Source organism: Peromyscus maniculatus, chromosome 2 (assembly GCF_049852395.1).
Source record: "Peromyscus maniculatus bairdii isolate BWxNUB_F1_BW_parent chromosome 2, HU_Pman_BW_mat_3.1, whole genome shotgun sequence".
Taxonomy (NCBI): Eukaryota; Metazoa; Chordata; class Mammalia; order Rodentia; family Cricetidae; genus Peromyscus; species Peromyscus maniculatus.
In genome coordinates this window covers 57,237,671-57,250,801 of record NC_134853.1, presented here as the reverse complement: position 1 = coordinate 57,250,801, position 13,131 = coordinate 57,237,671, and the positions used below count along the sequence as shown (strand labels likewise).

The following is a 13,131-nucleotide window of genomic DNA, read 5'->3' as shown; positions in this document are numbered from 1 at the left end:
TGAGTTACACCCCGAGCCACTATTTTCTTAATTTAAAAGGTGATATACTTGTCCATATAAAACACTGAAAGCAATGTAAGATTGTTTTTGTGTTGGGTCATCTTTCTGTTTTTCTATTTATGATTTAAACTAGAGGTGGAATGTAAGTTGAAGAATAGCTACTGAGTGCTAGTGGTGCACCACTGCCTATACAACACTGTATGACAGGCTCAAATGAAGACTATAGTGGAGAGTATGTAATGGTTCTGACACCAGCAAGGCCTGAATTAAATCAAGAATATGAAAATAAACTAGGCACTAAAATGAAACACATTTCAAAAGTGGGCCAGCTTTGGGTTGAGAGCATTCAATTGATTACTGTCTCCCTTAGCAACTTGCAGGCCTCAATGAAGCAAGAGTGTGAAAGCTTTAAAGAGTAGTGCATAAAAAAGAATCAAACAGAGGAAGTTTATGGAAACAAGTGGTAGACCATGAAGTACAAGTTATTATTATATAACAATTTGTAGTCTCCAAGCACAGCAATTCGCCAGAGTACATGTAAACGCTTATTTAAAAACTGCAATTCTTGTATAATGACTCACTGAAATTTTAGTCTTAAAAAAGAATGTTATCCATGAAAGCTGGATCAACTACCCGCTTCTAAAAAGAGGAATTTATCTTAGCTTCAAAGAGGGGGGAAAAAAACCCTCACATATAAATGTTTTCCTCTTAAAAAAAAAAGGCCTTCTTTTAGCATTTGACCTTAAAGCAGGTTGCCCTTCCTCTCCTGAACTTTATTTCCTAAACTATATGTCAGACACTACTTTGGCTTTTATGCATACACTGCTCAAGTGGATTTGTCACGCTGAAAAAGTAGCAATTACTCCCATCTTACAGCTAAGGAAACTAACACTCAGAGAGCAGACAGAAACCAAGTCACACAGTGGTCTATCCCACCCCCCAACCCTCTTGTCTTAAACCTCACTCTTCTTATCACACTTGTAAGACAGCCATGTTCTCAACGATCACAGTGATCTCTAAAGTTCTTTCTGTGATAACAAGATAAGACTTAATAATCATCTAAGGTAAACATGTATGTGTTGAGTGTTAATTAGCTTGCAACTCTTAACTCTTTACTTCAATAAACCACACACTGAGGTACAGAAAACACAAAGTGCTTAAAAATAGGATAAACTCATAGTAACTGCATGAAACCATTTCTAACCAAAATTTTAACGAGTTCTAAGCTGCATTTTAGGTATATATGTATATATGTACATATATACACAGTTTTTCTTTTGTAAAAATGAAGACTCTAGAACTAACTGACCCCACTATGGATCTGAAAAAAGGTGATGTATTGAAGACACTCTGAAACGTTTGTTCTGAAATTCCAACTGAAGGTTTAACTTATTCGGTTTTTCTAACAGTGACTTCTGGTGTAGTGTTATATTCTGACTATCACCATCATCATTACTCGCCTCTGCAGAATGTGCCACTTTCTTTGCACATTTCAAACATCTTGTCATAACAGACTCATGTCGCTAAAGAATGGAATTAATCTACATTAGCTCAAAAGAAGACAGAACTACTCTATGGTACCTCAGAAAGAAGCCGGGACCAGGCAAAGCACCGTGAGACGGATCTCTTTACCAGCCTGTCCCGAGCATCCTTTCGTATCACAGCACGCTAGAAGACAGACAGACGGACACAGACACACAGTCACCCTTGGCCTTTAACACCACCAGCAGCGAACCGAGACTCCGCAGCCGTCAAACTGTGCCCGATCTATTTACGGATAATCGAACAGTGGACCACATCTGTAATCGGGTAGAGCGTCACAGACTCAAAGTCAACCACGCAGCCCGTCCGGAAGCCGCCTCCCGCCCCCGATCCGAGGCGGCGCGGGGCTGCAGGGCCCGGCCTCGCTCACCTCTTCCACCTCGATCTCCTTGTAGTCGATCTCTTCGAAGTTGAGGACCTGCGAGGGCGCTTCGATCATCTCACTGGCAGAAGACGAGGAGGAGGACGAGGCGGCGGAGGCTGTCGACATGATCCCCCGCGGCGCCCGGGGGGCCGCGCCCGCCCACCCGCCCGCGCGCCGCCCTTCAGCCCCGAGCCGCGCCGCGCCGCCGCCGGGCGCTCCGTGGCGCGGGACCGACCGGGGCCACAGCCGAGTCCCGGCTTCGGCTCCTCAGCGCTTTCCGTCGGCGGGCCCCGCCCACCACACTTCCAGTTCCGGTCTGAAGTCGGAACTGGGAGGAAGGAGGCGAGGCTTGAGGAACCGGACGCGGGAAGTTTTGTGACTGGGAGAGAGAGAGAGAAGCCAGGGTAGGGGTGGCGAGGAAGAGGGCGAGAGCCGAGCTGCGGGCCCGGGGAACAAGTTTCGCGAGACTTTTGTGAAGGGGCCGCCGCGGCAGGGTGGTACCGCGATACCTGGCGCGGTGACGTCATGAAAGTGCGCGGACGGAACGGGCGCGGAAGCCGACAGAGGGCCGTTCGGTTGGTCCCGCAAGAGCCCGCGGGAAAGATAAACGCTGTAACTTATTGCTTGTTTTTCGAGCTGTGTCGTGCCGTCCCCCTCCTCTGTTCTGAGCCGTCTGCAGACAGGCAGGGTGGTTGTTCGTGTCGCGCTCTTTTGGCGCCTCTTAATTTTCGGTTCCACTCGTGACCTGTTGAAGAAGCGTTTACGATTTGCAGAAATGTGTCCGCGGTGTGGCATTTGCGGCATTGTGTCTGCGACTTTGAGCTAACCCCCCCCGAGCCCTGAGGGATTCGGAGAAAAGTAGTTAGTGCGCGTAACCTGAGTAACACCAGGAAATAGGAGTGTTCATTGATAGAAGTTAGCATTGTGGTGTAAGACTGATAAAATTTCATACAAGTCATAAAGTGGTTAAAATTGTTTAACTTTGTCCAGTTACCGAGGCGGTCGCCCGCAGCAACCTGAAGAGTTTGAGAGACTTCCCATCGTGCAAAGCTGGACCCTTAGGCACACCAAGGAAAAGAATCCTAAGAGGAGCCAGTATGGAGCAAAGCTGGAAGAAGAATTCATTGTCCTCACAATGTTTATGTACAGGGTTTTGCTGACCTTTGAAGGCATTGCCTTTGATGGCTTGCTAAGGAGTTAAGTGAGATTGTAAAGTGGTTCCTGAAGAATAGCTAACAAGATTACGATTGATGTTGTAAAACTCCAGACTCCAAGATTGCTTGAGTTAGGATAACTTCTCTGGAAACAGTTAGTACTCTTATGAGATTCCCAGAAGATACCTAGGAAAGGACTAAGGCCTTACTTGAAGGGCATAGAGGCTTGAACCTTAAGCAAGATCTACTGCTAGTTCAACATGAAATATCTTTATATAAAGGGATGTTGGCAGTCTTCATAGCAAGTGTTAATTGTACTGGAATTCTTGATTGTCTCTAACTTGGTGACGAGCTTAAACTTCTGAGTAAGGGGCTCCTTTCCTTTACGTTCCCATAATTCTTCCTTTCCTGCCTTAATGCTAGTGCTGTATGTTTCATAGAGTACTTATCAATACCTTCGCAATTCAAGTTTGAGCCTCACAAGTTAGATCAGAACACCCCAAGATGGATAGTATTGTCCATGTTGTATGACCAACACAATTTTTAGTTTAAGCTACGTGTTGAATTTTAGTTATTTACCAGCAGGAATACTGGAGTTAGATTTAGTGCTCAAGGATGAACTTCTGAGACTGCCAAGTTCTGACTTTAGTAATGGAGACTGAAATGGAAGGAAGAAGGGGTAGAGATTCCAGTTTTACTACAGGGAAGCTTTCCAATGAAAGAGTAGCCAACTAAGTTAATGCAAGTAAAAGTAAGTAAGCCATGCTTGGGGTTGCAAGTAGATGGTTGTATTTGACAAGCAAGAAGCTATTGTGAGCTAACCATTCTCATTTTCTAAGTCGAGTAACAATGACAATTTGTTAAATGGATGACAAAGAATAAATTTCTTCCTGCTGTACACATTTTCTAGATAATTTTACCCAAGGTCTTGACCTTCAGTATTATTGTTGTGACAGTGACTTCTGAGGTCTTCTGAATACTAAATTTTACTGGGTTTGGGACCTCTTGGACGTCTGTATCTGCCTGTAGATGTAATATAAATGCCTAAGCTTGAATATCAGAGTGGTGGTTTGCCATGCAACTGATAAATGCCTGTAATGAAACTTTTCTGGGTTAACTTGGTGGATATGGGTTGGGATTCAAGAGTGAAATATTTGAATCTGCTCTTTAATAGGTAATGACGTTTCTAGTGAGAATCTGATCTGATTCATAATTTTGAGAAAAAAGAAGGTAGGCTTTATTTTATTTTTATTTTTTTACTCTTTGGGGGCCTGCCATCCAGCTCCCAAATAAATATATGGAGACTTATTCATACTTATGAATACCTGGCCTTAGATTAGCTTGTTTCTAGCCAGCTTTTCTAACATCTCATTTTTCTTTAACCTCTGAGCTTTATACTTTTTTTTTTTTATTCTATATACCCTTCTTTCCTTCTTACTTCTTACTTCATGACTGGCTGCCTGGCTGGGTGGCTGGGTGGCTGGCCCCTGGCTTCTTCCTCTCCTTCCCTTTCTCCATCCTCACTCTTTTTTAGAGCCTGGATTTCTTCTCCTATTTATTCTCTCTGCCTGGCAGCCCTGCCTATCCCTCTCCTGCCTAACTATTGGCCGTTCAGCTCTATTTTAGACCAATCAGGTGTTTGAAAACAGACAAAGTAACACAGCTTTACAGAGTTAAATAAATGCAACATAAAAGAATGTAACACATCTTTGAATCATTACATTACACAAATATTCCACAATATAAATGAGTGTAACACATCTTAAACTAATATTCCACAACAGTAGGTTTTGGAACTGAGAAGTGTGGGAATTGATAAGGAAGGATATTGATGGACTGTTATTCAATTATCTGCTTTTTTTAGTGATAAATATTACTGAGATGAACATCATGTACTTAAATCTAATGTTAAGGTATTGTTAGGTAAAAGCTATTTTGGTTTTATGGTAATTTTACTTTCTCTAGAACATTTTTAGTTTGTCTGTGTTTTGAAGACAAGTGCTAAGTAATTGCTGTTAGGATGTATGTCTTTTATAGCACAGATTTTAGAATTCTAATATAATCTCTTATTTCAGTTCTGCCACATATCCTGAATAAATTAAACTTTCAACCTCAATATGTCTACCTAATACCAACCTCAGTGGAATATGAAAAATTAGAAGAGTGACTGATACATAAAATTAGTTAATCCTGAAATAATTATTAGTTTCATATTTTCCTTCCTTGGAGTGTGAAATTGGGGGAAACAGTTATTCATCACAGACACTAAGTCCTGATGATTAGGAGAGTCTGTTATCACAGGATAGCGTAACTGCTGACTGGCTTACCCTTGAAAGTAGAGTCTGGCTTAGGTTGATAAGTGGCTGAAGAAGAATGTGTATAAATGAGCTTGGATGAACAGGTTGGGGTGCCCACATCTGGGGATGTGTAAAGTCTTGTGGGTTTGAACCCAGGGGAAGGGGACAGGTTAGAGAGAGGATAGCTTTGCTCAGACTACCATTTTCTGCTGAAGAGAATGTTATTAAGGTAGGATGGAACATCTTTAGTTTGTTGTCTTTAACTAGTTTGTTTGGAGTGTATAATTTTTAAACGTTTAGTATGTGGCCCTCGGCTTGTACTCTTGCTCTGGGCCCCTCAAATGTTAGGTTTGGGTGTTTGTTGTTGTTGCTGTTTTATTTATTTTTATTATTTATTTATTCATTCATTCATTCATTTATTTAACGTGTGTGTGTGTGTGTGTGTGTGTGTGTGTGTGTGTGTGTGTGTGTGTATGTGTGTGTGTTATTTCTGTTCCTATGTGCTGGCTGGTTTATAGGTCAGGTATTCATAACTTGAGTTTCCTATTTCCTAAATTACTCAGGAATGTCTATCTTATCACTTGGGTCTCAGCCCAATCACAACTTCAGAGATAATAATGTCATACTTCCTTGAGCCCCTACCCTTTCAGTTTCTATCTGTTACTGTTTTATTTCTACATAGTTAGCTATGTGACTTCTTTAATTTTGTCACAGGTTTATTTTCTGTCCCAGTCTCTTCGACCTTACTGTCTTAGTTAGCATTAACTGTTGAGTTGCCACAGCCTATAATCACCTGAAAAACTTCTCCATTGAACAGTGTCCTCTATCAAATTGGTCTGTGAGGGATTGTCTTGATTGATGTAGGAGAGCCCAGCCCACTGGGTAGTGGGTAGTACCACTTCCTGTCAGGTGTTCCTAAGCTGCATAAGAGAGCTAGCTAACTATGAGCCACAGAGCAGAGGTAATTAGAAGCAGCATGTCTCTTTGGTTATTATGTCTGGATTCTCACCCTGACTTCCTTCAATGATGCATTGTGACCTGGAAGTATAGGTCATTTAAACTCTTTCCTCTCCTAAATTACTTTTGATTAAAGTGTTTTGCCACAACAACAAAAGAAAAGACTAGAACAAATACTGATCAGGATTTAGAGCAATACCTGAAGTTCAGTAGACACTTTATAGAAAGTGAATGAGTATAGATTCTGGTAAATACTACATTAGTTTATTTTACATATAAAGCCTGAGTTAACCAATTGTTTTCTGTAACATCATTGGAGAAGACTTAATAAGTAGATGAAATTGATGTGTAGTTAGCATACCGGTTTGTAATGAAAGTTTGCTTTTAAAATGTTTGAGAGTTTTGAAAATGCTTCCTCTCCTAGCAGGTAGCTCTGCTATGTTAGCAGTGGTCAGTTTAGGGGACTCTCTCTTCCCAGAGTTTCCAAAGTTAAACTAGATCTTCTTACCAAACACTAATACTATTTAGCTTGTTTTGATAGATTGCTGTCTAAAGATTAGTAACACTATTATGGTGGCATTAATGATTGTTTTAAAAATAACTGGTATTTTAACTAACTGTTTTAGTTTCTGAGTTTCCCAGGCAAGCTGAAGCTTCCTCCTGTAACTCACATTTTTTTTAAAAAAAAGGTAGAACCCTACACAGATAAGAACATGCTTTAGAAAGGAAAACAGACCTCACAGAAATAGTATTCTTTGTTAAAAACACATTCATTAAATGTCTTATTTCACAGGCTATATCAATAGATGCTTTAGATGATCTTTCTCAGAAGAAGTTCCGGAAGCAATTTGGCTTCATTTTCAGGGATAAGTAAGAGTGTTTCATCTCACACAGCCCCAGGGAATCACAAATTAAAACTTTCCACTTTAATGATGCCATCTACTATTCATTATTTCAACAAACAACACCCCCACTCCCGCCAAAGTCACAGTCAGTACGGTATTGGAGTGCTTGAGACATGCAAGGCAGAGAGACTCACTTTGCATTCTTGCTCATAAGCAGTCCATTTCCCACTGTCCTCTGCTTCCCCAGCACCCCACAGAGCTGCTCTCAGTGGTGAGAGGCTCCAATGAATGAGAGATTCCCATTTGAAAGTCTTCTCTGGGGGCTGAACGTGCTCTAAGAGAGAACTATCGACTGTTAATCAACTCAATCATGTAACACACTTTACACACAATATAGGGAAAGTAAGAGTCTTTTAATTATGCCCAGAGGTATTCAAGTAGTTAAAGGAAATAAACTAATGGGAAAACCAGCTCTAAACAGTGTATTATTTTGATCCTTAATATTCCCTCCTTCTCTCACACTTGATGAGTTCAAGAAAGAAATACTAGTATCCAGATGCTTAAGAAAGAATTAAAATGGAAGAAAAATTTCAGGAAATGGAATTATAGCATGTATTCCTTAATGGGATTGCTAGCCTGAAGTGCAGAGGACAATCTCAATGTGGATTATTAAAGCCATGCAGTTTTATCTTGAACCTATAAATGAAAATTAGATAAACTTTTAATATATGAAGCCAGAGTGACTATGGTAACTAAATATCACACTGCATGAGCTATGCTTATTCCCATCACTATTATAATGTTTTCTAAGTAAGTATAGGAATTAGTGGGAGCTGTAGAAATTATAGTAAGTATTAAATGTCTGTCTCTAAATCCTTTACTGTATAAGAAGTGGCATGTGGAATTGGTACATTGCTTCAAAAATCTATGTGACACTCAAAAATCGTATGCTTTTCTGTATGGAAAAGAAGAACCAGGTGACACAATTCGACAGACAGCTGGTCACACCCCTCAATGAGTTAGTATTCTGACAGTTTCTCATCCAGTTAAGTCTCGGGCAACCTTTTACAGTCCAATCAGAGCTAACCCTTGAGGCCACCTAACAGTAGCTGTAGCCATAACATTTATTATATTGAGTAATTTGACTGTCATTTTGAAGAACAAAACTTTGCTGATTACATTTTAATCTTGGGCCTTGTTTCCTTTTCTCTGAAAGAAGAAAGCTGGCATTAGCAACTTTGTTTTCATTTGTAATATGTTTCTTTTTATTAAGTTTAAGATTTACTTCCAATAGGCTCCAAAGACTTCGATGTGGACACTGTCTTGGCTGCCGTCTTTTGTTTTGTAATTTTAGTAACTTTGTGTTTTGATTTGTTCAAAGAATGATTGCTTTTACTTCCTTCTTTCCCAGACCACCATTGACTATATGAAGTAAAGAGTCAATACCATTTACTAATTTTTTTCTTGAAAAGTTTAAATTCATTTTATCTATCTATCTATCTATCTATCTATCTATCTATCTATCTATCTATCTATCTATCTATCTATCATCTATCCATCATCTATCTATCTATCATCTATCAATCGTCTCTCTCTCTCTCTCGCTCTCTCTCTCTCTCTCTCTCTCTCTGTGTGTGTGTGTGTGTGTGTGTGTGTGTGTGTGTATGCACATAGTGCAAGAAGTGTGACCAAAAGACAACTTGCAAGTTGATTCTTTCCATCCATCCTGTGGGGCTGAGGTGTGAAACTCAGGTCCTTAGGCTTGGTGGCAGGCTACTCTACTCCTGAACTGTCTTTCTAGGCCCTGCCATTTTCTAGTCTTGAGACAAGCTGGAGGAAGTAATTCGCACAGTCTGGGGAGAGTTATAAATAATTGGGCTGATGAACAAAAGAGGGCTTGAAGTAAGCTGTACATATCAAGACACTGGTACAGGTGAACTCACTGTCCTAGAAAAGTCTTGAGTCATGTTGATGTGCATAGGAAGATATTTCAATCCTCTCTAGATGATTTTCCTGTCTCCAAACCTGTTTTTCTAAAAAGTGGGAGAGTTACATGCACAGTTCTAGTCTTCAACTGAGCTATCAGATAGCATTTCTTTGGGGGGCGGGGTACATTGGCTTCCCTTAATATAAATGATTGATTGACTGTAATTTTTTTAGTTTGAAGAATGTTATTTTGAGTATGATTCTTTCCTAGGAAAAAAAAGAAGACTTTAACATTGACTTATTCTAGATGATAACTATACTTTGAGTTACTTACAGTATTTCTTCTTATCTGATCATTTACTACTTATTTGACCAAGTGTACTTAAAACTTGTGGAATCAAGTGGAGAAAGCTTTGGTTTGGGGGAGAAGGAATCAAAGCTGAAATTAACATAATGAAATATGTTAAAGAGTATAATCTCATTAATCTCTAGCGATGATTCAGGAATGTTTAGGAAAGTGATGGTTACTGTAATGACTAGATCAAATGTGATATTGTTAACTGTAGGCATAGGTAACTTGGGGACGATAGAATATACAAATGCTGTCACTCATTTATGCTAGAATTTTGAATCTTTCATTTCTTGACTATATAAATACACCTTTCTGGCTTCTTGATAAATGGCAACTGCTTAAGGTTAGTATGTTATTATCTTAATCAAAATTGGTTGATATTCACAGCCTAAAGGCAAATTTAATTGTGAGATAAAATTAAGCAATTCTTGATCAATCTCAATAAGTTCCACATCTCGTACATTCAGAATCCAAAAGTTTATCAATCGATTTAAACCATCTTCATTAAAAGAAAAACAATAGCATATTTTAATTGACATATGATCTTTATTAAACTAACAAAAATAGAGTTGTCTTTGGTCTTAATGAGGTTGCTTAACTAAATCTGCTGCATGGAATTGATTTCTGCCTTTTTTAAAGGACTCATTATCAACTTTAATAAGCCAGGGATTGATCCTTTTTGGAAAACAAAGAATATATTATATCCTAGGTCTCCAACTTAATTTGTAGAGAAATAGATACCATCAGAATTGCGAATTCTCCTCCACTGGAACATATTGAACTGGCCTAAGAAAGATTTCTGAAAGCAGCACAATTTAGGTGCAGGACCATAATAGGATGTGGAATCAGCACGGACACCTTAGCCTTGAGATGCCGTTCATTCTAAGAACGTGAAGGATTCAGCAGACAACAAGAGAATGATGCCTCTGCTCTTTAATTTTAAGATGCTTTTCTGCTTTACATTTTAATTGGCTATATGGTTGCATGTTAAAACTCTTAAGGTTAAGCTATTATTTTTATTCTTGGTTCTTTATGGCAAAAATGCAGTCTGTGACTGTCTCTCCTAGAGAAAAGTCCTGCCTGCATCAAAGCTAGTTCACCATAGTGAACTCTTAAGAAATAAAATTTCCTATCTATGCAGAGCTCAAGGGGGCTGCTGTGGCTGTTCCGGTCTGTCTGTTTTTGGACAGCTCAGTCCTGTGTCATGTATTCATTCCTTCAGCAAGCATCATTCACTATGTGCCCACAATAGTACCTACCATACAATAGTCTCCTTAAGTACAAGCTGTTTATCCTGGGGCAAAAATAAATTAACAGTTGTATTTTGTTCTCAGATTTTCTCATTTTGCTTTAAGGCATCTTTCCCTGACATAATGACATGGCAATTATCATTACTCCTCTCAACCAAGTGTTTAACCTTTATCTTTGCAGATTCTCTTACTATTTCTGCGTGTTGGTTTGACTTTGTAGGCCAGTGTGCTGGCTAGATTTATGTCAGCATGACACAAACTATAGTCATGAAGAGGAGGAAACCTTGATTGAAATGATGCCTTCATAAGATTAGGCCATGGGTCAGTCTGTTGAGCATTTTCTTAATTAATGATTGATGTAGAAAGACCCAGCCTATTGTGGTGATGCCATCCTTGGGCTGGTGGTCCTGTGTTCTATAAGAACGCAGGCTTAGCAAGCCATAGGGAACAAACCAGTAAGCAGGACCTCCTCCATGGTCTCTGCATCAGCTCCTGCCTTCAGGTTCCTGCCCTGTTTGAGGTCCTGCCTTGACTTCCCTCAGTGATGTGCTGCCACCTAGAAGAGTAAGCTGAAGTAAACCCTTTCCTCCCCAGTTGTTTTGGTCATGGTGTTTCATCACAGCAATAGGAACCCTAACTAAGACAGCCAGCAACTACATATTTGTTGGGGTGCTACCTTTGTGTTACCAAAGTCCACTTTCTCCACATAACACAGGCAGGCTATGGAAATTCATGTTTCCCAGGTGATGGGCCTTAACCCAGTGAGCTGGGCAATAGAAGTTTAAAGAATTTCCAAGATCTTCACTCCCTTTGCAAGAATAATTTTATAGCTTCTTCATGTCTCCTGGAGTAGTTGGCTTAACAATTCTCCCTGTACTGGCTACCTTTATTTTTCTGCAATCCTTGTCTTGCAGATTGTTTCTAGGAAAAACATCTAGGAATTTTGTATCCTACAAATAACTCAGGTGGAGGTTTGGTTGTATCAGCACAGTTCTACCAAATATGGATGGTAGATAGGAATGTTGTTTGTCTTTCAGGCCTGGAAACTTACATAACTTACTGTACAAATAAATATATTAGATTTCAGATTGTTGGTAAATAAATGTTGGTATATAAAAATCATATGCACGCAGTTTACATTCATGTGAATCTTGTGTTTGGTCGGTTGATTTTACTTTGAAATCACTAAACATCTCCCAAACCATCAGTTATAGATAGTTGAAGTATTTGGTGTGGTGGTACACATTCCTGGCAATTGGGCCTGAAGCAGGATTGACAGCTGGAGGCCAACCAGAGCTGCAGAACCACCTGCAGTAAAACTGACTCAATGATAACTGCATGAAGCAATTTCTGTGTGTCACTCTTATTTGAACAAAACTTACCGAATGACTGTAATGTGCCAGGCACTATAGTTGCCTTTGGACACACAACAGTAACAAACAGTAATGGTTGCTTAGTCTTAAACGCTTTGCCTTTGTGGAAGTTTAAATCTGAGTTGATTTTGCTGTACCCTGACATATTTGCATGATATTCTTCCCAAAATACGTTTTTCTTGCCACATATTTTGTAAATCTTACTAGCTGTCTTGATAGATTTCTATTGCTGTGATAAAACATCATAACCAGAAAGCAACTTGCAGAGGAGAAGATTTATTTCTATTTACAGCTTCTAAGTCTGTCATGCTGGCAAGTCAAGGCAGGAACCTAAAGGCAGGAACTGAAGCAGAGCCCTAGAGGAGTTCTGTTTACTGCCTTTCTCCACATGGTTTGCTTAGTCTGCCTTCTTATAACCAGGATCACCTGCCCAGGGCGGCATCATCTACCATGTTAACCCTCTCATGTTAACCATCAATCAGTAAAATGCCCAGCAGACATATCTAAAGGCCAGTCTGAGGCCAAGCATTATCTCAATCAAAGAGCCCTCTTCCCAGTCAAGACTAAGTGGTGCACTTGTTAAGAAGAGGCTCTGGGCTGGGCAATGGTGGCACACACCTTTAATCCCAGCACTCGGGAGGCAGAGGAAGCAGATCTCTGTGAGTTCGAGGCCAGCCTGGTCTACAGAGTGAGTTCCAAGACAGTGAGGGCTGTTACAGAGAAACCCTGTTTCAAAAGCAACATCTACAAAAGAGGCTCACTTTGTTCGTTTCCTTAGGATTTTCTCTGCAAGCTCGGGGTAGTAGTACACTTTCTGTTATGTTTTTCTGTAATAATTGCAGCTTGACTGCATGTCTGCTACGTCCATGTATATGGCTTTTTTCCCACTTCATCTTTGTTCAAGAAGGATTTTTTATTGTAGAATTTTGTTTCAAGTTCTATCTTATCACCTTACTAACATCTCACCAAGAACAGCATTTCTTAATGTTTCATATTTGAGCCAGTTGTATTTACTCAGGAATTTCTTAGCTTTTAATTAAGTACAAAATAATGTGTTCAAAATTAAATATA

General features: G+C 39.8%; 1 protein-coding gene across 2 annotated transcripts in view; it reads right to left on the bottom strand.

Annotated features, from left to right (window-relative positions):
* Positions 1-2,099, bottom strand: part of Map3k7 (mitogen-activated protein kinase kinase kinase 7) — a 65,442-nt gene extending 63,343 nt beyond the window's left edge. The window contains exon 1 of one of the 2 annotated variants that reach the window (XM_006975286.4): positions 1,913-2,099. In XM_006975286.4, coding sequence (XP_006975348.1) covers positions 1,913-2,032 — 120 coding nt within the window. In that variant the 5' untranslated portion in view covers positions 2,033-2,099. The remainder of the gene's footprint in view (positions 1-1,912) is intronic. The other variant, XM_006975285.4, reaches the window with a different exon arrangement.
* Positions 2,100-13,131: the final 11,032 nt, after the last annotated feature.